This window comes from Rattus norvegicus, chromosome 12 (genome assembly GCF_021556685.1).
Source record: "Rattus norvegicus strain SHRSP/BbbUtx chromosome 12, alternate assembly SHRSP_T2T, whole genome shotgun sequence".
NCBI classification, from domain to species: Eukaryota; Metazoa; Chordata; class Mammalia; order Rodentia; family Muridae; genus Rattus; species Rattus norvegicus.
Genome location: NC_141545.1, coordinates 17,547,280 through 17,573,190, shown reverse-complemented (window position 1 = coordinate 17,573,190; position 25,911 = coordinate 17,547,280). Strand labels below are relative to the sequence as shown.

Here is a 25,911-nt window from a genome sequence, read left to right as displayed (position 1 = left end):
GGCTGATTGAAATGAGGACACCATCGTCTCTACCCTGACCCTGTGAGTGCAGTGGGAAAGAGGCTCAACCTTCTGCAGGGCTGCTTCACTGGTGGCAACCTGTGTCTTTTTTTTTTTTTTTAAGATTTATTTATTATTTATTTCATGTATGTGAGTACACTGTCTCTGTCTTCAGACACATCAAAAGAGGACATCAGATCCCATTACAGATGGTTGTGAGCCACCATGTGGTTGCTGGGAATTGAACTCAGGACCTCTGGAAGAGCAGTCAGTGCTCTTAACCGCTGAGCCATCTCTCCAGCCCCGGCAAGCTGTGTCTTAAGTCTGCTTGTGTCACAGTGCAGATTCCGCATTGCTTTGAGAAATCCTGGCAATTCTGTGTGTCCTTTAGGGTAGAAGAGAAGAACATAGTGGCTCTTAGAGAGCCTTCATTTCTTTCTTTTTCTTTTCTTTTTCTCTCCCCTCCCCCATTTTTGAGACAGGGTCTCTATATAGCCCTGGTGGCTAGCTTCGAACTTATCTAAATGTTTTTCTGTGTTTTATTATGAAAACTTTCATACCCAAAAGTTGAAAAATTTCGCAGTGACTAGGCTGAGGGCTTGGGATGTGGCTTAGTTGTTACAGCGGCTTGCCTAGTTGAATGAAGCCCTGGGCTCGGTTCATAGCATTGAATAAACTAGGTGTGGTGTTGCTTGTGTGTAACCCCTGTACTCACGGGAAGATGAAAACGGAACCAGAAGTTTAAACTCATCATCCTTGGATTTATATTAAGTTCAAGGTCAGTCTGAACTGCCTGAGACCTGTTAGAAACAAATGCAACTACTGTCTCGAATCTAGAATTAGCCTTTTGCCTAGTGTGCTTTATCGTGTATCAGTCTGTTTATCCATCCCTTATCTGTTTATTAGTTCATCTGTGGGGCCATTTCACAGTTTCAGTTATTAATATACTTATCATCATGGCCTGGCGGGCCCATCAAAGCCAGGCTCTAAGACATTAGGTGACTATCTCACTCCCTGTCCTTCCCTGCTACATCCATAGCCTTCCTCCAAGACCATAAGAAGAGTGCCCTTGCCCAGATGAACACTTAATTTTGGATCTTGGAATTGTATGGGGTGGAATTCTGTCAGGTGGTCCAGGAGAGCATCCCTGGAGTGACAGGCTCTTGCTTTGCCAGCTCTGTGACGCAGATTCATCCTGTTTTGGGGTATTCTCATGCATTAGATGATCAATCTAGCACTGATGGGATGTTGTTCTTAGGGACTAGAGAGCTCACAGGGACAATGAGAGTCACATGGAGAAACTGCACCTGCCTAGACCGTTGGTTCTCAGGGCCCTGGGGATTGTGGGCCAAGAGGATTAAGACTTACTTTCACTGGTTATTTAAAGACCAGGAGGAAAAGGAAGAGGGGTGCTTTGCCAAGACCGAGGTTGTATTTCACAAGCCAGGATCATTGCCTCATTGTGTTGTAGATCTTAAAATGCTGGGCTCTGTGTCATTAAAGGCATCCCAACTGTAAAATTATTTGACACAAAAATAGTTAAAATAGTACTGACACATTATTAATGGGATTTTTTTTCCTCCCCAAACTTTGTTTTGTAGATAATCTGACACAGCGGTCAGTGCTGGGGCCAATTTTCAGGAATTCACTAGAACCATAAAATAATATTGAAACAACTGTTTTTATTTTTATTATGTTCTAACTATGTGTATATGTGTATGGGTCTGTGTATATGTATGTGTATGTATGTGTATGTATATGTATATGACCACAGAGCTCAGAAGGGGACATCAGATTACCTGGGGCTGGAGCTGCAGGTGGACCAACATGGACACTGGGAATGACCTCAGATCCTCTGAAAGGGCGGCATGTTCTGGTAACTCCTGGGCCACCTCTCTAGCCCTACGAAACAGCTCTTTCTTTCTTTTTTTTTTTTTTATTAACTTGAGTATTTCTTATATACATTTCAAGTGTTATTCCCTTTCCCGGTATCCGGGCAAACATCCCCCTCCCCCCTCCCCTTCCTTATGGGTGTTCCCCTCCCAACCCTCCCCCCATTGCCGCCCTCCCCCCACCAGTCTAGTTCACTGGGGGTTCAGTCTTAGCAGGACCCAGGGCTTCCCCTTCCACTGGTGCTCTTACTAGGATATGCATTGCTACCTATGAGGTCAGAGTCCAGGGTCAGTCCATGTATAGTCTTTGGGTAGGGGCTTAGTCCCTGGAAGCTCTGGTTGCTTGGCATTGTTGTACATATGGGGTCTCGAGCCCCTTCAAGCTCTTCCAGTTCTTTCTCTGATTCCTTCAACGGGGGTCCTATTCTCAGTTCAGTGGTTTGCTGCTGGCATTCGCCTCTGTATTTGCTGTATTCTGGCTGTGTCTCTTAGGAGCGATCTACATCCGGCTCCTGTCGGTCTGCACTTCTTTGCTTCATCCATCTTGTCTAATTGGGTGGCTATATATGTATGGGCCACATGTGGGGCAGACTCTGAATGGGTGTTCCTTCAGTCTCTGTTTTAATCTTTGCCTCTCTCTTCCCTGCCAAGGGTATTCTTGTTCCCCTTTTAAAGAAGGAGTGAAGCATTCACATTTTGATCATCCGTCTTGAGTTTCATTTGCTCTAGGCATCTAGGGTAATTCAAGCATTTGGGCTAATAGCCACTTATCAATGAGTGCATACCATGTATGTCTTTCTGTGATTGGGTTAGCTCACTCAGGATGATGAAACAGCTCTTTCTATTGTAAGACATTAGTAAGCAAATGCCTCCAATCCCTTGAGCAAATTTTTGGAAAGGAAAAATCTATGTTGTAAGTGTTCTGAAAGTTCTCTCCGTCACTTAAATATGCCGCAAGGCTGTACTGCTAGCATCCAATCCAAGAAATACTTTCTGAGCACCTACTGTGTGTTATTGTAGACATAGCTAAACAATAATTTAGCATGATGCTACCGATGGTACTGATACAGCATTCCCATTGCTATGGCAAAGCAGTTTCCCCACATTTGCTATTAAAGATGGAGGAATGGGGAAATTGGGTCTCCTCTGTGTGTGTGTGTGTGTGTGTGTGTGTGTGTGTGTGTGTGTGTGTATGTAAAAGGCATAACTGTCATGGAGAGCAGTGTGGACAATCCTTGACAAAGCAAGCATAGACGGCCACAGGGCCCTTGATTGTAGTAAGAAGTGGGGCCATGCGCTGGAGAGATGGTGCAGCCATGAGAACACGTGTTCATTTTGCAGAGGACCCATGTTTGATTCCTAGCTCAAAACTCTCTGTAACTCCAGTCCCAGGGGATCTAGTGCCTTCTTGATCTCTGCAGGCAGCACACACATGTGGTGTGCATACATATATGCAGGCAAAATACATATAGAATAAAATAAATCTAACAAAGTTTTCTTTTGACAATGAATAAACAACTTGTGGTAGGTCCTTACTATGGACGGTTACTCGGCCATCAGAAGGAAGAACTTTCTTTTTTATAGACTTGTACATGCTGGAATTCCAGGACTGTGGGCAAGTTGAGACAGAAGGATCACCGTGAATTTATGACTAGCCTCGGCGTACAAAGTGAGACACTTATTTTTTTTATCCAAAAGAGGGAAATCACATACTAGAACCTAGATAAACCCTGAGGGTGCCGTTGGGCTGAGTATAGTAAACCTCTCCCAGAAGCCCCTACATGAAGTGTCTACAAGTGGTAGATTCTTACTGACAGATGATTGGATGGTGACTCTCAAGGGTGAAGAACAGTGGGGTTAACTTAGTATTTAATGTGTACATATATCTGCAAGATGAGATACTACAGAACCTGTCTGTCTGTCCATCCATCTATCCATCCATCCATCCATCCATCCATCCATCCATCCATCCATCCATCCATCCATCTATCAACTATCTATCTATCTATGTACATGTGTGTGCTGTGCGTTCACACATGTCACAGAATGTGTGGAAGTCAGACAACAGTTTGAGGGAGTCAGTTCTCATCTTCTACCATGTGGATTCCCGAGTTGGAACTAGCTTGGTGGCAAGCACCTTTACCATGTGTCTTTATTTGTTGAGCCATCTTGCCAGCCCCGGAGCTGCACTCTTAAAAATGGTTATGAAGGGGGCTGGAGGGATATGGCTGGGTGGTTGGGAGCACTTACAAAGTAGCTGCTCTTACAGAGGACTCAGGTTTAGTTCCCAGTACTCACAAGCTCCTGGGGGTCTGATACTTCACAGAGATATGCATGCAGGCAAAACACCAGTGCACATAAAATAAAAATAAATAAAATTATTTAAAAGTGGCCATGAAGGATCTGGGGATGTAGCTCAATCAGGAAAGTGCTTCACTTGTGTGAATCAGTCAGGTCCCTGGTTCAGTCCCTGGATACAGGCCTGTTCACCTGTTTACTCCACCCCCGCAAATGGTTATAATGGTTGATTTTGCTGTCTTAAAAAGATGGTCTCAGTACGTGTCCCTGTGTGGTCTCAAATACTCGGACTCCTCCTGCCTCTTCAATTCAAGTGCTGCAATTGCAGGTATTACAGTACCTGGCTGCACTGGTACATAGTGTTTTGTGTAATCCCATCACTAGGGAGGCAGATCTCTGCGAGTTCAAGGCCTGCCTGGTCTACAGAGTGAGTTCCAGGACAGCAAGGGCCACCACACAGAGAAACCCTGTCTTGGAAACAAGCAAGCAAGCCAGCAAGCAAGCCAGCAAACTGTTCTTAAATGAATAAGAGAAACACAAGTATCTAGTCTCACACAGCTTAGCCAGTGAAGAGCCAGGAGTTGAAACCCTGGGCTTGACCCTGGAGCACTGAGTCTCCAGTCAAGCTCTTGCTTCTAGATCACTTGCTAATGGTGGCTGCTCCAGAGTGAAGTCATCTAGGCAGTGGTTGTGGGTCTTTAATTTACTAGTGGGATGGGGCAGGTCAGGCTCAAACCTGAAGGGGAGGGAAGCGGAGTGCGTGCTCAGGAGAAGGCATTGCCAACTAGGAAGGGACAGCACCCAGGTGGGTGAGATCTGAGCATGACCTGGAGGCTGAGGTGAGGAGGTTGGATAATCCCCCTTTTCTGGGAAGAAGTCTTATCCTTAGACTGTCTCTTAAGTATTTATCATGGCGATGAACACCTCACTAACACAGCTTTATACTTTATTTCTGCATACTGTCCATAGTAGGAATGTATCAGTTCCTCTGTTTACCTATCGAAGGGCATCACAGTGGCTTCTAGATTTGGGCAGTAATGAAATGGCTGCTATAAATACTCGTGGGCAGGCTCGCTGGGTAAGTCTGTAGGAATGCAGCAGCGGCTTGTATTGCTTGCCTGTGTTTAGCTTTGTGAGAGGCTGGCACACTGTCATCCAGTGTCGCCACACAGCTCCTATTCATGTATTTGTGAAGCTTTCTCTTTCCTCCACAATCTCAACTTCTGGATGTGGAAAGAATCACCCTATCAGGTTTAATATAAAAATTATTTCCTTGACTGTTTTTGAGGGTAGAAAGTCTCATTGTCCATTGTTAATTTTTCAAGTATTCTTCAAATTTTTAAATTATTTCTTGTTTTTGTTAAAAATACAGTACTTATTTTAAAATTTCAAGATCAAGAAGAGATGTGACTACCTTTTAAAAGTAGTGGTATTGGGGGCTGGGGATTTAGCTCAGTGGTAGAGCGCTTACCTAGGAAGCGCAAGGCCCTGGGTTCAGTCCCCAGCTCCGAAAAAAAGAAAAAGAAAAAAAAAGTAGTGGTATTGTTTTTCACAGGTGAGAATTGAGTCACATGAAGTTTAGTCAGTACCTCAGGGTGGTCCAGCTAGTCAGTGGTGGATGAAGATTTGAGACAGCACTTCTTCAAGACTCAGTCTTCCCCTATTTGGTTTCCTTGAGCCAAAGTCTCTGCGGTGGCTTGAGTAGGAATGGCCACCATGGCTCATGCGTTTGAAGGCTTAGTCACCAGGGAGTGGCACTACTTGAGAAGGATTAGGCCTTGTTGGAGTAGGTGTGACCTTGTTGGAGGAAGTGTGCCACTGAGGTGAGCTTTGAGGATTCACAAGCTCAAGTCAGGCCCAGTGTCTGTCTCTTGCTGCGCCCTGGGGATCTGGGTGTAGCACTCCCAGCTGCTGGTCCAGCACTGTGTCTGCCTGCAGCTACTGTGCGTCCTGCCATGACAACAATGGACTAAATCTCAGAAACTCCAAGCCAGCCCCAATTATATGCTCTTTGGTTTGGTTTGGTTTGGTTTGGTTTGGTTTGGTTTGGTTTTTGGGAAGAGTTGCCTTGGTCATGCTGACTCCTCACAGCAATGCAACACGGACTAAGGCAGCCTCATGAAGCTCAGGATGGCCTCGTCTCTGCCTCTCAAGCGCTTGGCTATAAGTGTGCATCACACATGCGGCCTACAGTTTCCTGGCGATTGCCGCCTGTTTTATGTTACTATTACAAAGTACCTGAGACAAACAGTGCGAAGGAAGAACATCTTTTTTTCTGGCTCTCAGTTTTAGAGGTTTCAGTCCATGACATTCTAGAAGTTTCAGTTCAGGCTATAGACCTGTGATGGGGCAGATGCAGGGGCAGAAGGATGTAGAGGACGAAAGCTGTTCACCTCATGGTGGCAGGAAGCAGAGGGTGAGAAAGAGGCTGGGCCCCTTTTGGGGAACCCTCCAGTGGCCTCCTTACTCCAGCCAGGTCCCACCCTTCACAAGAAGGCCTGTGGATGAGATCCGAGTCTCCATGATCTAATCCCTTTCGAAAGCTATGAACAGTGCTGCATGGGAAACCAGGATCTCAACCAGGAGCCCACAAAAGGAACTGGTCCAGATCTGAACCACAACACTGCCTCCATTCTTAGTGCACCAAGTCCAAGCATTTGGATTTCCCCATTTCCCAGTGACTCTCAAGTTTCTGTGCTTAATAGAATCATTCCACAATCTCTTTAAAATTCAGAATCTTTGAAATCTTGTCTAGAGGTTCTGATGTGAAAGGCCTGGAAACCGTATTTCAAACATGCACTTTCGTGTGTGCATGTGAATGTGTATGTGCAGGTGTATGTGTTCAAGGGGGAGGGGAAGGATGCATGGAGACCAAAGGTTAGTGTCAAGTGTCTTTCCCTATTTTGGGGATAGGTCTTTGCCTGAACCTGGAGTTCACTCAGTTGGCCAGGCACGCTGCCTAGCAATTTCCCAGGGATCCTCCTGTCTGCCTCCCCCGTCATGGGATTACAGATTCACACGGCTGCACCTGGCCTTGTATGTAGTGTTGGGAACGCAGACTCTAGCCATCGTACTTGTGAAGTCAGCAGTAATTACTGAGTTCCGTGTCTCTCAGCCCCAGATGTGTGCTTCTGAGTGGTTCCAGTAGAGGCTTACAGGCCGCACGGTGAGAACTGCTGTGGAAAATCAGTTAGAACCAGAGACTCTGAGGGAACATTTTTGTCGCATGCTTTAGAGAGTTGGCTGTGTCTTTGGTTCTTGTGTTTGGTTTTGTTGGATAGAGCCAGGGAGTAAACTGCCCTCGACCACTGTGTCAGTAACACAGGACTACAGTGGTTCTTCTGTTCCTTGGCAGGAGTTGACTGCATCATCCAACAGGAAGAGCAGCAGTTGTGGGCTGCCATGCTAGTTGTCAAGGGGATGTTTACATGGAGTCCAAAAGCCTAATTTGAGGACATTGCAATGCCAGCTTTTAAAAAAATATGCAACATTGTCTAAAGACAAGGCTGCCATTTAAAGAATCTACTGACTGCTCTGATTCTCAATTTTTGCTGTTTTAAATCTATCTATACAATGTGCTAATTTTTTTTTCTTTTTTCTTTTTTTTGGAGCTGGGGACCGAACCCAGGGCCTTCCGCTTGCTAGGCAAGTGCTCTACCACTGAGCTAAGTCCCCAACCCCACAATGTGCTAATTTTTAAACAATTTTATTTACTGTGAAATGTAATAACTTTGGAAGAAAAAAAAAAGGGCTGTGTTCAAAGTCAGTGTTCTTGGTTGCCGGAGTCACTGATGAACGCTGGTTCTTACTATTTCCAGACACTGTCTTAGGCTTTGATTTTTTAGGAAACACTTTTTTTTTTCTTGTCAAGGGCTGAAAGGAGTCAAGTATTCTGGTGTAGTCTTCAAAAATTTTAAGGTGTGTGCGTGGGGGAGGGAGACAATTGCCCATGTGTGCGAACCAGAGCAGAACCAGAAAACTCACTGGTTTGGTTAGGGGGTTCCTCGTATCACCTGTCTCTAGTCCTCTGATCCCGGAGTCTCAGGCTTGTGTAGCCAATGCCTGCATTCTAACATGGCTGCTAGGAATTTGAACTCAGTTCCTTGTGTTTGCAGAGCAAGCATTCTAACCCATTAAACTATTCCCAGCCCCTAGATGGAGACCTTTCAGGATAATAAAGTGCGTGCTAATGTCTGGGTTACTGTGCTATAGTTTGGATTTCAAATACTTGCTGAAGTTTTGTATGGTAAAGGCTTTGTTCCCAGTTTGGCACTCTCGAGAGTTGGTGGACCTTGAAGAGATGGGGCCTAGAACAAGGAAGTAAAAAAATCTAAATGTTCATCAAAAGTGTGCTCTTGAAGGGGATTTTTGGATTCTTGGGTTTTTTTTTTTTTCTTCCATTCACTTGTCCAATCCTGGCCATGAAGTGGTTTCTTTTTTGGTCATTTATCTCTTGCCCCCAACCCAGAAGGAACAGGGCCAAACAACTATGGACTAAAACCTCAGCAACTCCAAGCCAGAATAAATGTTTTCCCTTGTAGCTGATTATCGTGGATGTTTGTCACGGTGACAGGAATCTGACTAACAGAGTGCTCAGAATCTAAGCGTTCCCTAGAGCTCAAGCTGTCTGCTGTCCGCATATGCTGGATACATGCACTGGGTAGTGACCACCCACATCAGAGGAGACACTTGACACCACCTCAGAAGCTCTGCCATGCCCTTTCTCAGGCAGCACCTTCCACCCTCGGACTAACCACTGCTCAGATTTCTATCACCACGAGTCGGTTTTATCTGTTCTTGGCCTATTCTCAACCTTCCCTATTAAAATGTGGTCTTGAGGGCTGGAGACGTAGTTCAGCAGTTAAGACTATTTGCTTCTCTTAGAGAGGACCCAGGTTTGGTTTCCAGCACCCACATAGTGGGTTATGACTGTGCAGCTCCGGTTCCAGGGGATCTGATGCCTATCTATGCACAGACCTAGTCAGGCACACACGCGTTCTCTCTCGCCCGCCCTCTCCTTCTCTTTCCCTCCCTCCCTCCCTCCTTCCTTCCCTCCCTCCGTGTGTGTGTGTGTGTGTGTGTGTGTGTGTGTGTGTGTGTGTGCCTGTGTGTGCGTGCGTACATGAGCATGGGTCTTTCTGTCTATGCCCCTCTTTGCCCCCCTCCCCCAACTCTTCTGTTGGTGGATTTTGGACCGTTCCCACCGTTGGCTGTTGTCAGCAGTGCTGCTCTGAAGACTGACATGCAGGTCTCCGTGTTGACAGCTACCTTTACTTCTCTGAGATACACACCCAGTTGAACTGCAGCATTAAGCAGACTGAGTCTTTGAAGAACTGCCAAGCTCTGTTCCAAAATGGCTACAATGGATCACATTTAAAAAAAATTAAGTGTTTCATTTTCTTCTTTGGGTTTAAGTAATTTATTTTTACTTTAAAAGCGAGTGTGCCTAGCTTACATTTTTAGTTTGTTTTCTAAAATTGTCATGTTAGCTTGTGATTTTCTAAGTGTTAGAGCTATAGCCCATGACATTTTTATAGCTATGTATGTGACAGTTTTACACACTTATCCCATTTTGGGTCTTTAAAATTTTTTACTATGAGAACCAATTTTTTACTATGTCTTCTTTGACCAGTAACTCATTTGCAGTTAGGGTCCTTAGTTTTTTCTTTTTGATTAATATAATAGTTGTACATATTATTAGTGTACAGTCTTAATTTGTGTACAGAGTGTACACTAATCAGATAAGGTAATTAGCATTGCTACTCACTGCTCTGCACCCCAGACTCTGCTCTTCCAGATCTCCTCTCTCAGGGACTATGCAGCCCAGCATGGCCTGAAACTCGTGTCTCCTGCTGGAGCCTCTTACGTGGCAGATGCCAGCATCTGGCCATGCTGTGTGTTAGAGACATGGGACCACCTTCCTCCTAGTTACCCACCCACTCTATCCCTTTCCTTCCCCTTCTGACTGTTGTAATGACTGTTTTCTACTTGACATCCATATTGCTAGCTTCCACATAGGAAACAGAACATGTGGCATTTGTCTTACTTCACTTAACATACTGTCTTTTTAGGATTGTTTTTTTAATTTCTAAACAAATGGTTTTTCTAGTGACTGTTTTGTTGCTGAATTCTAACTTTATGATTCTGTGGTCAGAGAACATGGTCTTTCCATGAAAGCTAAGAGATAAAGCACTGTGAGTGCCTTGGGCAGGAATGGATGCTATGCCATGAGGAATAATGGGGCACTCACCGTGGTGTGGGATGGCTAGAAGAGAGAGCTCACCTCTGTGGCCATCCTTGAGTCATTCAGTTCCTTACTCACCTATCAGTGACAGGTCCAGAGTCTGAATTAGGAGACCACCATTGCTGCAGTGGGCTCACAAGTGCTAGAAATGTAGAGAATAAACTTGGTAGGTGAATAGGTGGATGCTGATCTAGAAACCCCTCTGTTCCCAGCCTTGTGCTCTCAGAATCAGTCAGTAGAAAAGCCCAGGTGGACTCCGCTCTGCTCCTGGGCCTGGCCTCCCATTGGTGGGTCCACTGGCCACCATCTCCTGTCGGTGGATCCAGTCACCCACACAAACCTGTCTATCCAGGAATGCATTTTTAGGTGGAATCTTCTTCCCGGTTTCGCTCAGGCAGAGGTAACAAGACTTCTGTGTATTGACAGTGTGCTATGTGGCTCTTTCATTTAATTTTTTAATAATTACTTCAGTATGTTGGGGATGGATGGCACACATGTGCCATGACACACGTGAATGTCAGGACAGCTGTGAGAATTGGCTCTATTCTGACACCGTTTAGGTTTCTGGTTTCAAACTCGGGTCACGGAACTTGGCAGGGTGTACCTTTATGTGTTAGCTGGAGGCCCCTACAGTGTATTGTTTTGCTGTATATATACACTGTGGGATGTTAAATCAAGCCATTAAACACATCCATTACCTCCTGTGTCTAGTACTGCTTTTAAAGATCTACATTCTCAGCAGTAGGCATGTATGTAGCTGGCTTCCTCCCTGTCTTACTCATGCTCTGCATAGACCCTGAGCCTGTTCTTCCTGTCTGACCAACATTACTCTGTCTTCACAGTGTGAGGCAGGCGGAAGCCCTATAGATAAAGACAACTGTGGATGCTCTCCCAGCAATCAGTCAGAGGGAACGTGCGTGCGGTGCAGAATCTAATCTAGGCCCCCACGCTATATCCATCTATCCATTGTGCATCTTCCAAAAGTTAAAAGGATTTTAGATGTGAATACAGCGTTTGTGTTGTACATGTATGTGTATAGGTGTATGCATGTCTTAGGGTTTTACTGCTGTGAACAGACACCATGACCAATGCATGTCATATAAAGGACAACATTTAATTGGGGCTGGCGTACAGGTTCAAAGGTTCAGTTCAGTATCATCAAGGCAGAAGCATGGCAGTATCCAGGCAGGCATGGGGCAGGAGCTGAGAGTTCTACATCTTCATGTGAAGGCTGCTAGTGAATATTGACTTCCAGGCAGAGCTAGGATGAGGGTCTCAAGCCCACGCTCACAGTGACACATCTACTCCAACAAGGCCACACCTCTTAATAGTGCTGCCCTGGACCAGTCATACCCAAACCATGACAGTGCACTCATACATGAATATCACTTTCACCTTATTTCCCTGCAACAAGGTTTCTCATTGAACCCGAGCCCTGCTGTTTTGCTAGGCTGCCAGGCCAGTGAGCTCCTGAGATTTTCCTGTCTCTGCTCCCTCAGAGTATACCTCTGGGGTATAGCTTTCTGTGTGGGTGCCGGGAATTCTAACTTGGGTTCTTATGCTTGCATAGTATGTTCTCATCCACACTGCCCTTTCCGCCAAGCCCCTGAGACGTTAAAAAGTGCTTATTTTACTTTATGTTTTGCCTGTGTGTGTCGATGCACCACATGTGTGCAGTGTCTTTGGAGGCCAGAGGACAGTGTTGGCTGCTTTGGAACTGGAACGATGGTTGTTAGCTGCCATCTGGGTGCTCTCAACTGATCCTGGATGCCCTGCAAAAGTGAATGCCCTTATACCTCTGCACCAGCCTCCCTAGATTTTTTTAAATCTTTTTATTGGTTCTTTGTGACTTTCACATTGTGTACTCCAATTCCTCTCATCTTGCCCTCCCCTAGTACCTGCCCTCCACCCTTGCAAGCTCCCCTCAACAAAGAAACAAAGTCTCTTTGTGGAAGCTGTAGTGTGTTCCAGCATGTCAGACAGTACGCCCTTTTCCCAAACTTCTTTGCCGGCTTCTGCTGCTCTATCAATACCGGAATCTCCTCTGGGAGTCCTGGTTTTGCTCTGTAGGAACTGCACTCCAGCAGTTCGTTGATGGGGTAGATGATGGGGCTGGCCAATTCAGAGCCCTGGACCTGGGCCTGAGGTGTAGTGGGCCTGAGGTGTAGTGTGTCTGAGCTTGTCAGCCCTCAGGTTCTCCCACTCTCACACCCTCATGTGGTTTCCGAGGTGAACTCAGGCCTTAATGCATATATGACAAACCCTGCCTGCTGAGCCATCTCCCCACCCCTACTTTCTTGCTTTCATTTTTAACTGTTGTAGACTATGCTTGTTGTAAATGTGCTGCCTCTTCATGAAAAGTAGCTTGTTTTGTTCAGTTTTTACCATTAGGGTTTTAGTGTGACTTGTTTTCCTTTTATATTCATTGTGTAAATACCAGTTGCACACCACTGCAGACCGAGTTCTCCAGAGCAGTTGTTAGAAGCTGGCAGAAGCCTGTTGTCTTCTACAGCCTTTTTGTCTTTTGATTTCCTGGGTTCACTCATCTCACTGCATTCAGCTGGCAGGTCATGTGGGGGTAGAGATCACCCACACAGTGGCACTCTGGTGTTTGGGGACGGTAACAGCTGGGGTATCTGCAGCTCTGCCTCTGTATGGTTTCTTCCTCACGGTTGTAGGCCTTAGCTTCTCCAGAGCATGGTGATCTCAGGTTCCAGGATATGAGAGGTGAAGTGTGAGGCTCTGTGGCCTTGACTCTGCACTGTGTCACATCTGCCTTCTTCCTTTGGTCATAGGAAGTTTAAGATAGCCTGCAGGCACTGGTGAGAAACAGATTCCCCTTCATGATAGGAGGAACTGTAAATTACTGCGGTCTTATTTTCTCACTCCAATAGTAGGAACCAATACACTATTTTTTCTGCTTTAATGTTTTAGGTTTTGCATTTTTTTTTTTTTTTGGTTCTTTTTTTCGGAGCTGGGGACCGAACCCAGGGCCTTGCGCTTCCTAGGTAAGCGCTCTACCACTGAGCTAAATCCCCAGCCCCGGTTTTGCATTTCTAATGGTGGTTGAGGTGTCTCTTTTCTTGTCTTTGGTTGTTTCATTTTGTGGTGCTGGGGATGGAGCCTAGGCCAGCCCTGTAATGAGCCACCCTCAGTCCCACCTTAATCCTCCCAGCTTTGGAATTTGAAACCCAGTTCCTTTCCTGCATAGCCTGGACATTTTTGTATAAAATCTTGTCAAGACTCCACTTGATGGTTCATAACTCTCAGGAGCTTGGGGGAAGCTTGTTTGCGTCACTGTTCACCAGCTCCATATATTCTGTAAGCTACTCTCTGCCGTGGCTTTCCTTCAGAGTGGACCGAGGAGGTCTGTGCTTACTCTCTCTGGCTTTCTTCTCCGCCTGGCTCAGCTCTTGTCTCTCAATCGTCCTTGTTCAGGGTTCCCTCTAATGGTAGTGCCCAGATGGCAATTCCTCAGTCTTTGCTTGTCTGCAATTGTTTTACTTAATTCAAAGACCAGGCAAAGTGTCCTGGGACAATTAAGAGGAACAGTGGAGGTTGAGGGGACCCAAGAGGAGGGTAACCATGCACTAGCAATCCACATGTGACCTTGAGGCGCCCAGTTCCTACCTGGTCCTGCAGCTCAGCCCACCCAGGCCAGCTGTGGCACTCCCCACTGTGCCTTCCTGCTGCAGTCATCATGTGACTGGCCAGGTGACCCACTTGGATGTGAGTGTGTTGACTGGCCTTATCACCTGCACAGGTCAAGAGGCTCTTTGTGAGACCCACAGGCTCGGCGCTCCTCCTGTGCCCAGCTGCCCTTCCGTTCCTGCTGTCAGATCTCTCTGGTCGGGATTATCTGTCTCAGCCATGCTTACTAATGTTTGAGTCACCAGTGTTGTGAATGCAGGGAAGGTATTGTTTCTTTGTACAGGGCTCGCTCTCTCTCTCTCTCTCTCTCTCTCTCTCTCTCTCTCTCCCTCTCATTGAATGATCAGTGGGACCAAGGTCTAGGCTCATGCCTTGCTAATGTCCGGTAGGATTGGCATGTCCCTAACCGAGAAAATCCAAAGCTGTCAGATGGCAACAGGAAAGTCGTTAGCCCTGCTGCATTAGTGTTGATCACTCACAGTACAATAAACCTGAAAGTGGCAGACACCATTTCCAGTCTGCTGCTCAGGGCCAGAGCATATGGCTGAGTAGCCAAGTGGTCACATTTCTGCTCATTGGATAGTTTGTTGTCATATTTGACTTCTAGTCCTTAAAGCATAATGTTGCTTGTCATCATTCATAAATCCCGGGTCTTGTCTTTTCTCAGGAGAGTTGTAGAACAGAACGTTAGCCTTATGGACGGTGTGTGAGAGACAGAGACGATGCTTATGTGTGTATGTGGGGGTGGGAATTACAAGGGTAGCCTGAGATACAGCAACAATCCAGAGCTGAGAAATTCCAGCTCTTTGGCACCTGGAGTTTGTCACCCAGTGAGTTATTCATAAACTTGACTGTTACGAAGTGCTTGCCCATCCGAGATGACTGATTCTTTAGTACCAGTGTACATTTTAAATACCAATGTGTTTTCTAAGATGTATAAAACGCCCTAGTTTTCCTTCATTCTGAGAAGTAACTTCTATTCGTCGATGTCTGTGAACAGGCAGTGTATAATGGGCACATGCTTGGCCTTTATTGAATGCAGTAAGTGGAGCAGCACTCCATGCTCTCCATACAGTGTCTCCAACCTTGTTAGCTGCTTCAGGGTTTATAGTGTGTGTGTGTGTGGGGGGGTGTGGACTGTGTTTACGTGTGGAGGACAAAGGAAGATTGCAGTGTCCTGCTGTACTTGGTCACTTGAGCAGGGGTCTAGAGCCATGTAGGTGGCTAGTAAGCCCTAGTAATCCTCCTGCCTCTGTCCCCCACAGTGCTGGAGTTACAGCTGTGCACAGCCACGAAAGCTTCTTCTTTGGCCGAGAGGGATTTACGTTCGGATCTGAATACTTGCATAGTGAGCGTTCTTACGCACTAAGCCATCTTCCTAGCCACTGCACTATATTCTGTCCATAAAGACAATGGTGCTTATCTGTTCAGTGTCTGCCTACCAAGTGCCTACTTGGTGCCTACAGAGACCAGAAGAGGGTGTCAGATTCCCTGGAGCTCCAGATATTGTGAACTGCCAAGTGGACTCTGGGAACTGAGCCCATGGCAGGTCTTCTGCCGGTGCCCTTAACCTCTGAGCCATTTCTCCAGCCCTGTGATATGTATTTTAAACTTTATAGTCTATCATCAAACATATTATACCATTTCTCATAAAGGAAAATAGTATTTTTCTCCTGTTTTCGTTGTCTGTTTTGTTTTAGTTTTTTTGAGACAAAATCTCATTCTATGACTCTGACTGGCCTTGAACTTAGGATCTTTCTCTTGACTCAGCCTTCTGAACTGTGTCCACGGGTGTCTAACAAAGTTAAAAATTTCATAACGATGTGCCTTTATTTTCTCTTCCAGTCCTGTGCCCTTTCACTGTCTACTAAACCAGTGCCTTTGGTTCCACAGCAGTGAATCTTTTCAGGAGATTTGCATCAGAACTGGGGAACCTTCGCTTACGCCCTCCCTTCAAGCTCTCGACCCTGTGTCCTATGGAGCTTTTCATGTGGCAGCCCACACCTGTCTGCCTGCAGATCTGTTGCCAGTGAATTATTTTAAAGTTTTATGATCTGAAAAGTAGCTGGTTTCACCTTTTCTGAAAGATACTCTGCAAAGTATGGAATTTTGTCCACTTTCTCCTTCATTTCAGGCAAAAATAAAGTCCAGTTTGAGTCGCCCATCCTGGCTGGCGGCAGACTCCACCAAGCCTGTGGGACTTCGCTTTGCAAAGCTTTGTTTGTAGGAGGCAGGTACCTGAGAAAGCGAGGCCGGCTCCAGCTCCTGAATTTGTTGTGACTGCTCTGAAGCTGTGCCAGCAGCAGGAACACAGGATTTCCTGCCTGCCTTCCTTACTGTTTTCCCTTGTGAAAACTTTTGTTTGCTCTCCAAAATTTGGACCAAACTGAAACTGTCCCTGTGGTCCTACACACACTGTGCTGCAGGGCTCCTTGCTGTCCTGTAGTTCTGCTTGCTCTGCACAACCAACCCCTCACATGAGCACAGAACTCAGGCCTGCCTCCGTGTGGTCAGAGCTCTGTGATGGAGCCAGCCGGCTTCAGGGATTTCACTGCCCAACCGCTGGTGCTGCTTAATTAGCCTGGTCATTTGTTTTACCAGTACAGTTCTGTTTTGTTTTTTCTTTTTTGAAACTGAGCTTTTTGTGAACCCTGGCTGTTCTGGACTTGCTTTGTACCCAGGCTGGCCGCAACTCTGTTGAGTTCCACCTGTGTCTCCCTCCTGAGTGCTGGGATTATAGGAGTGCACCATCATGTCTGGCCCTAAGCACAGATATTTTAATAATCCGTGGTAAATAAGAGTGAAGATTAAATCTAGTAGGGAAAAATGAAAATTAAAAGCATTTCCATAGAAAATACAAACTCAAATGTTAAAAGCTTAAAATAAACCAACTAGTTACCTAAAACCCAGCATTTAGAACACTCACAATAGTAATATTAATAGTGGGGGGGGATGAGAGGGGGACTAAGGCAGGACCGTGACACATGAGCGGGAGCCCTCAAAGGCATTTTTAGAAATAAGAATTCACAGCAAGGAGTAGACACAGACCTGACGAGGAAGGAGACCCTGGATCCAGCAGAAAGCAACTTGGAGTTGGAATAAAATGAGAAACAGCAAATGCTACAGCCCAAATTCCCAGATCTCAAACAGCTTTATCCAGATGTTACCACCCTCTCCCCACTCAGAATGAGATGTGAGTCACACGCAGGTCAGAGTGTTCACTTTGGAACCGTTTGCCCTGGAAGTCGGGAAAGCAGTATTTTGTTCTCATGCCGTACCTGTTGACATGAGAAAGTTGTACACAAATGATTCATGTGAGCTCTGCTTTTAGGTGAGCAGCAGAGTTCAGACTTGCTAAGTAGATCTTGAACTGGCAGACTTTACAGCCTCCTGGTGTTCGGAGCTGGGCCATTGTACGTAATGGCCGTGGAGCTGCCCTGTTCTGGTCCTGAGAGCAAAGCAGGCAGCTCTCTCAGCACCTCTTTCCGAAAACTATAGCACCGTAAACACTGATTTCTGGGAAGATTCATCAATGGATCCTTCCTTGTCTTTTAAGCCATCTTAAAAGTATATAGATCCTGCCCATCCCCAGTGAGAACGCACAGACAGACAGGGTGGGCAGACAAGGTGGGTGTGCTCAAGAGTGACTTCCTACTCTGCCTCTCTGCCTTGACTGTTTAGGGTCATGAGGAAGCATTTCTCACTCTGTATTCACTGCCACAGCGTTTGTGTAGGAACAGTGAAAATGTTATGAATTAAGGAATCGCCAACTTTTGCCTGGCCACCAACTTGAAAACTTTATAAAGAAATTAAGACTGCATGAGTTCAAGGCTGAGCCAGCTAAGTTAGACTCAAAATAAATAAAGTGTAGCTCAGTTACCTGACATGTGCAAAGCCCCAGACCCCAGAAAAGGATCAAAGCTGGGCTGGGATATAGTTCGTGTGCGGGGACGCATGGAACCCTAACTTCCATACCCAGCATCCCAGTAAAGGAGAGGAAGGAGAGAGAAAGGAATGGTGAGGGGTTAAATCCCCAGGGACTTATTTAGTGATGCCCAGAAAGGAAAGCTTTACCACAATGGAGTGCTTCTCTTCTACGGGACTGACGTTTGACAGTTTTCTGGGTGGTAAGACATTCTAAGGGATGCTGACAGTAAAATAGGTTACAGGAAGGAGAGGGATACGCAAACGCACAGTTGACACAGTGAACGTGCACAGCAAAAGCATGTACTGGGGGCCTACGCCAGCTGAGCGATGTCTGCCGACATTGCTAGCAAGAGTGCAGACTCCTGAGCGGCTCTCCGTTCAGTAGGGTGTGATGGAAACTGTGAAGTTGCAGTGGGCCTCCAGGTCTGACTTCTAGGAGATGAGAGCAACTCCTGGGCACCAGCAGAGACCTCCGTAAGCCAGCAGCGCTTGCCAGAACCACACGTCAGCTGCTCTCCACTGCTCGCTGCCAGCGGCGCGTCAGGTAACCGCCAGGCTCACCCCACCTGTGCTGCAAATTCAGTTCACAGGCCTCAAGCCCCTTCACAGGGAAGCTGTCACCCAGTAGTCTCACGGCCAGGAAAAGAAAACACACCTTCTGTTGAATACCTCTCGCAAAATGGAAATGCCGAAGTCTGTGCAGTGTGGACACCTTTGCCCTTTCTCCTTACTTGAAGTTGGAGGAAATATTTTCATCATGACACCTTTACCTCTCCTAAGCCAAGAGCTTTAAAGTGACAAGGCAGAGCCCAGAATCAGAAGCAGTTTGTATTGACTTCCCTGGGCAGGGACTGGCATCCTGCTGGGGGAGGTCTGAGGAGCTGGGGAGCCTTCCCTCACATGGCCTGCCACTCCACCTTCCACATGGCAGGTGAGCATGTGAAGTGGCCTGCAGAGATGGGGCGGAACCAAACAGCGGCTGCCATGCTCATGTGCATCCTGGCTCCCGACAGCGTGACAGCGTGACAGGGTGACAGGGTGTCGGAGTGACAGGAAATGCAGAGATTGGTCCAGGAAACCTCCATGTTCTTTTATCCTTTTCCTTAACACATACATACACTGGGTTACCCAATCGTGTGTGGAAGAGTGTCCCGTTTCCTATGCCTGCTTCTGCCAAATACCTCAAAACACGTTACAAGGAGAGCTGCTACTAGCTGTTGAAGTCAAAAGAGGGTGTTGGGGGGTCACTTTTTATTATGAGAAATTTTATTTTTTTTCTTTTTCTTCCTTCTCTCTTCTTCCACCTCACTCCCAGAGACCGTTTCCACGTAGCCTTGGCTAGCATGGGTCCCAGAGACCGTTTCCACGTAGCCTTGGCTAGCATGGGTCCCAGAGACCGTTTCCACGTAGCCTTGGCTAGCATGGGTCCCAGAGACCGTTTCCACGTAGCCTTGGCTAGCATGGGTCCCAGAGACCGTTTCCACGTAGCCTTGGCTAGCATGGGTCCCAGAGACAGTTTCCACGTAGCCTTGGCTAGCATGGGTCCCAGAGACAGTTTCCACGTAGCCTTGGCTAGCATGGGTCCCAGAGACCGTTTCCACGTAGCCTTGGCTAGCATGGGTCCCAGAGACCGTTTCCACATAGCCTTGGCTAGCATGGGTCCCAGAGACCGTTTCCACGTAGCCTTGGCTAGCATGGGTCCCAGAGACTGTTTCCACGTAGCCTTGGCTAGCATGGGACTTGATCTGAAGACCAGGTTGCTCTTGAACTCACAGAGATCTGCCTGCTGCTGTCTCCTGAGTTCTGGTATTAAAGGCGTGCCCCACATACCAGCCTAGAAATCTCAAACTTTAAATGTAGAACTGATACGCAGTCAAATAGATTCCATCACTTTTAGCTCGTTCAGCTTTTTTCTGAAGTTTTTCAGAGTAAAATTTAGATATAACAGTCTTATGCCACAAAATACTTGGGTATAAGTCTCTAGAAAATGATATTTCCTGTATTACTGTCACACCATTATCCTACCTAACAAAAGTTATCTTTTTAAAATTACATTGTGTGTGTGTGTGTGTGTGTGTGTGTGTGTGTGTGTGTGTGTGTGTGGTGGAAGAGGGAAATCCAGGCAGTCCATGGAAAGGTTCGGAAGGACGAGCATTGGCATTGTTAGGATGAGGTCATCCAGATGCTTCCACTACCTTTGTTCACGCTTAGCAGCCTCCTCATCTCCAGGGCAGGAGGAGGAAAACTGTTTTCTTAGAAAAGCCATCTGCAGAGGATTGGCGTCGGCAGCAGCTCTTTCCTCCTAGACTCTGTATGTGTGTCGGAGAGGTCGCGAAGAAAAGCCGTCGGGGTTCCTTAGGGGTTGCTTTAGGCAGCTGATCTGTGTGCCTGCCTAATATCGGCCTCATCCCACTAGAGGCTGGCTGATTCGAGAAATATTCTTTGTCAGAGTGGATGATTGTGGTAATTGCTTTGAAGAGAAAAAGTGTATGCTTGTTTATGCTTCATATTTCTGGGTCTTGGGCATTTCTGGCTCCTTATGTCTTCTCTTTGACATAAAAAGCATAAAATGTCTTCTCTTTGTATGTGTTGGACATGTCTCCTACTTTTGCTGATTGGTATGAGCTGAGACCTGCAACCTGAGACAGGTCAGGCCAGTAAGAATTAAGGAGAGGTTCTATAGGACCTGCTGGGGAGAAGCTTGAGGAGCCCTGGGGCGAGGAAGCACATAGCCTTAGCTACCAGGTACTGTACAGCAGGGCAGAAGCCAGTTCCACAGTGAAGCTGGCACTTTGCAAGGCAGAAGGAAGACTCTGGTTCCAGAGACCTTGCGGAAGTCTAAGTTTGTCATGATTGGCGTGTGTTGAACATCTTGGATTGTGCTGCTCTTGTTTACCAGATACATTGAATTGTAGACTGTTATTTCTCTTTAAAAGATTGTCTGTCTGTCTGTTTGTCTATCTAGGTGAGTGAGTGTGTATGTGTGTGTGTGTCTGTCTGTCCATCTATCCATCCAGTGACTCTACAAAGAGCCATCTAGCCCCTGGGAATCACAGTCACGGACACTTGTGAACTCCCTGTTGTGGGTACTGGGATCAAACTCTGAGGCTCTAGTAGAGCAGCGACTACTCTTAAGTGCTGAGCCATCTTTCTACTCCATTCTGTCTTCAATATCTTCCCTAGGGAAAAATCATTCAGTCTCTCTTGGCCTCAGTTAGGAATGGGGATAATAATGGCTGAGCTCATGGTGTTCCGAGGGCCCAGGTTTTGTGGAGAACAGTAACCCTTCCTTAGCATAGGTTACCTAAGGACACTGCTGAGGTACCATTCGTGTTTCAGTGTGCGGCGAGGAGAGGAAGAAGGAGGTAGTGATGTCACAGATTTCCTGCTCCCCACCTTTCTCCATGTGCATTTCCTTCCCTCCCGTAGGGGACCTGCTTATTATAAATTCTGTGTTCACTGTTCTCATGATGACTTGTATTTATATGCCCACAGTGGTTAGTTTTTCTTTTTTTAAATGGTTTGTTTATTTTATGTGAATCAGTGTTTCTCCTGCATGCATGTCTCTGTGAGGCTGTGAATCCCCTTGAGCTGGAGTTAAAGTTTTTATCCACCACGTGGGTGCTGCAAACAGCGCCCAGGTCCTCTGGAAGAACAGCCAGTGCTCTTTACCTCAGGGTCATCTCTTCAGCCTGTTGGTGGTTAGTTCTAATTGCCAACTTGACATTTAAAAGACTGTCTGGAAAAGAAGTCTCAGTGAAGAATTCTCTAGATTAGGTTGGTTTGTGACCATGGCTGTGAGGGAATTTTGGGATTGGGTTGAGGCAGGGAAGACCTCCAGTGAGTGTGGGTGGCACCAGTTCATGCACAGTCCGGGTCCAGGTGAGTGACAAGAGCAAACTGTGCACTATCACGGTTACACAGTCACACGGTCGCATGGACTCTCTCTGCTCCTGACTGTGGATGTGTGTGCTCAAACCCCATGGCGTTCCTACACATGGATCGGAATTGTGGGGCAAATACACCCTGTCTCCTTTAGTATGGTTTTGTCAAGGTATTTTATCAGGGCATGTGTTTTTATAGTTATGCCTAAGAAAGCCCCGAATTCTACAAGGTTGGAGGGGGTGGGGCAGACTGTGGGCGGCCAGCACCTTGCTGACTTCCCACTGCACTTCTCAGTCCCCAGAGTGTAACCACTCTGACCTTTCTCACGTTCGTGTTTCTGTTTTGTGTGTTACACATGTAGCACGTCCGTGAGAGACTGAGAAAGGCAGGATGGCCTTGCCTACTGTTCTCTGCTGGGCACTGGTTGGCATCTGTGTCTGTCTTAGCACTACAGCCTGTAAGAGGATATAGAGAAGTACCCCACCATAGTACCCGCTCATCGGGGCTCTGTGGGGGGAGGGAAGGTCTGTGATAAAGCTTGGGGCGGGATAATCTGCATTGCGGCAGGGTGGTAGGGTGAGGTGTGCACAGAGGTGGTTGGTGCCCTTTAGCTTCTGTTTTCCTCCAGAGAAGCAGGCAGCCTCTGTGGGGTGGGTCAGGAAGGTCAGGGGCCTCCCAACCCGACCTAGCCTTACCAGGTTCCCCAAAGTTATTGACCTACCTACCTTTCTTTCTCTCTCTTTCTCTTTCTCTCTCTCTTTCTTTCTTTCCTTCTTTCTTCCTTCCTTTCTTTCTTTCTTTCTTTCTTTCTTTCTTTCTTTCTTTCTTTCTTTCTTTCTTTCTTTCTTTCTTTCTTCTTTTCAGTGCCTGAAGACCTGTCATTAGAAGAGCGAGAAGAGCTTTTGGACATCCGTAGAAGGAAAAAGGAACTTATTGATGACATTGAGGTAAAACCAGCCTTTGCGTTTGTGTGGAACACTGCATGGGAGCTGGAACATGTGAGACTGGTCTTCTGTCTGTGTGCATTGGAAGCACAGAGACAAGAAGAGATGGAGCTTTAAGGCTGCTGTGGCAAAGACTGTCCATCCCAGACAGCACAAGCCCTGTGGGATAGGACTAACCTTGGTGGGAATAGCATTCCCAGGAGTTGCCATGTGGCCTCAGAGTTGTTAGTGTAAACAGTGGCAACAGCCGGATACAAAGCCCTTTTCTGTGTCTGTTACTCCAGGCTCTTAGAGAGGTGTCCTTTGAATGGACAGACAAGCATGTTTGTTAGATTCTCACTGTATATCGTGTGCCTAGTTGGTAAGGGCAGAATAACAAATGTAAACAAAGATAAATAAAACCAATGGATAAACATGGCCTCCCTGCAGTTGTGTACTTGACTCAGAGGCCAGGGCGGAGGGTATCCCACAGGGCAGGAGATGTACAGTTTCAGAGCTGGCGATCTGTGATGCTTCAGACACCAGTCAGAGGCCAGGTCCTTGGTGTGGAGCTTCCTCAGGAAAGACAGTCGTGTGGCTCTGCTTGAGAAGCTTCCTAGTCATTGTCATTGCCAAAGTAAATGTTGCTTCACAGGCCACTTGATGTAGCCCAGGCCTTGTCCTAGACAATGACTCCTTTCTAGGAACTGTTTACGTCTGAACTTGCTGGCACACACATAATGGGGTTCTGAATAAAATGTCTTTGTACTTGAGAGGTAATTGGTGCCTGTTTGGCTGTAAGGTTGGCCCTTGTTCTTGGAAAATTCTGCAAAGCAGAGAAGTTCTTTATCTAAGAGTAAGAATGGACGTCGTGTGGACAGAAGTGATCATATGCTCAATAGCACGGACTCTTCCCTGAACTCTGACTGCAGAGAGGCGGGGAAGCCAGCCAGTGGGGATTGAACCTTTTCTGTCCCCTCTCTTTCTGATGTCTCTGAGTTGGACCCTGTCCAACATGAGTGGGCTTCATGTCACTCTTTTAGAAGGAATCATAACTAATCATCACTTTAAAGTGTTAATATTTTAAATTATGTATATGTGTGGGTAAATGCCCATGGGTGCAGGTGCCCACAGAGGCCAAAGGAGTGGATCCCCGGGAGCTGGGCTTAAGTGCTTGTGAGCCAACTGATGTGTGGGAGAGACTGAGCTTAGGTTCTCTAAAGAGAGTAGCACAGCTCTTCACTCCTCAGCCATTTCTCTAGCTCCAGGGGCTTGCATCTTTATGAAGTGACAATCATGAGACTGGTTGGCAAACCTGATGTCAACCTAGACATTTCTAAGTTTCTGCTTCCCTCAGAGTGCAGGCTACCCATGCCTCAGGTCATGCGTGACACTGCATGATTTAACTAAGGACCCTGCTCACCTCTACATGCTTTTGTTTTTTTACTTTCTTCTTGGTTTTTCGTACAGTTACTTAAGAGCCTGCCTAGTTGGACCTCTGTGGTGTATGTGATGAGAGGTGGAGATTGTGTGTGGGCACGCATGAGTGTGCATGTGCATGAGTGTGTGCATGTGTGTGAACAAGTGTGTGTGTATGAGTGTGTGCATGAGTGTGAACAAATGTGTGTGCATGAGTGTGCAGGCATGACTGTGTTCTCTGTGCTGAACTGCCTCTGACACTGAGTCTGCCTTGCTGGTACAGATGTTGGGTTTTGACCTTGTAATGCTCGTGAGTCTTTGGGCAAGCTCATGCCTGGAGAGGTTCAGGATGTCTCTGAGCCTATGAGTGTAGGATAGGTAAGATGCCCCATGACCTAGTTCCTTCTTTTCTGACAGAGGCTGAAATATGAAATTGCAGAAGTGATGACGGAAATTGACAACCTGACTTCAGTGGAGGAGAGGTAATGTGCTCATGACCGTGTTGAGGCTCCTGCCCCTCTTTATTCCCGCCACCTTCCTCTGGCTGCACCCACTCCCTACTGGAGACTGTAGCAGGTGCGAGGGCTGGACTGGGAAGTCAGGGCCTTTGGTTGTCCTTCCTTCTGCTCCTGTGTCCTCACCAACTTTGTAGGTTTGGGACTAAGCACAGGGACTCTGAGTTAACGTTCTGTATCATGAGAACAGTGCTCTCAAATCCTTTTTCAGAAAGGCCCTGCCTTTCACTGTTAGCCTTTCTGAAAAAGCCTTTCTGTTCATGAGAAACGCCTCAGCAGCAATGTCACCTGTGCGGGGTGGTGGGGTCTGTGGGACACCACTGCTCTGTGACCCAGGTTGACCTGAGATGGGAAAGAAACAGGAGGGTGTGATTCTGTTGTACTGTGTGAAGTACTAATGATTTTTCAAAATTGTCTAAAACCAATAGCAAAACGACACAGAGGAACAAGCAAATAGCCATGGGAAGAAAGAAATTCAACATGGATCCCAAAAAGGTGAGAGAATAGTTCTGGCCTGCAGCATGCAAATGGCTGACTCCCAGGGCCTTGTGAAAAGGTGGAGTCGATGTTTCAGTTTGTTACAAGCACCTGGACCTAAAGGCTCCTCACGGTCTCGGGTGCCGAGAGCTCCAGGTCCAGTCTAGTTAGCCCTGTGGAGTCTGCCCACCACCTTCAAAGGAATCCTGTTCGTCAAGCTGTGGTGAATTGCTTTGTGGGTTCATTTTGTGTCCCTTTTGACTTGAAAGTATCTTTATGCATTTTATGTTAATTACTGGTTCTATTCAACTACTTATAATTAAGTTGTTCTATAACAGCAAAAGCTCATTTAGTCTGCACTGGATTTTTTTTTGCTGGGTTAAAACAAAATCATTTGGTGTTGTGGACTTGGTTGTGATAATTGCTTTAGTCAGCTTGAGCTGTTGCAACGACATAGCACACGCTGAAAGCCAGGCGGTGGAGCGAGGCTGTAAGCCCAGTGCTGGAAGGTAGAGACAGGAGGGCCAGAGGATCAGGAGCTCACTGCTGTCCTCTTGACCTACAAAGCCAGCTGGAGGCCAGCCTGGGATGCATACACTGACGTGCGTATAAATGAGCACAGCACCCAAGCTGGGGACAGAAGCCACAGACATTTCTTCTCGTGGTTCTCCAGCCTGCAT

At 46.7% G+C, this 25,911-nt stretch overlaps 1 protein-coding gene across 3 annotated transcripts in view; it reads left to right on the top strand.

The window, feature by feature from the left end:
- The window catches only part of Cyth3 (cytohesin 3), a 93,427-nt gene that overhangs the window by 43,111 nt on the left and 24,405 nt on the right, over nucleotides 1-25,911 (top strand). For all 3 annotated transcript variants that reach the window (NM_053912.2, XM_087577583.1, XM_087577582.1), the window contains 3 exon segments: nucleotides 22,762-22,844; nucleotides 24,657-24,721; nucleotides 25,183-25,249. In NM_053912.2, the coding sequence (NP_446364.2) occupies nucleotides 22,762-22,844; nucleotides 24,657-24,721; nucleotides 25,183-25,249 (215 nt within the window).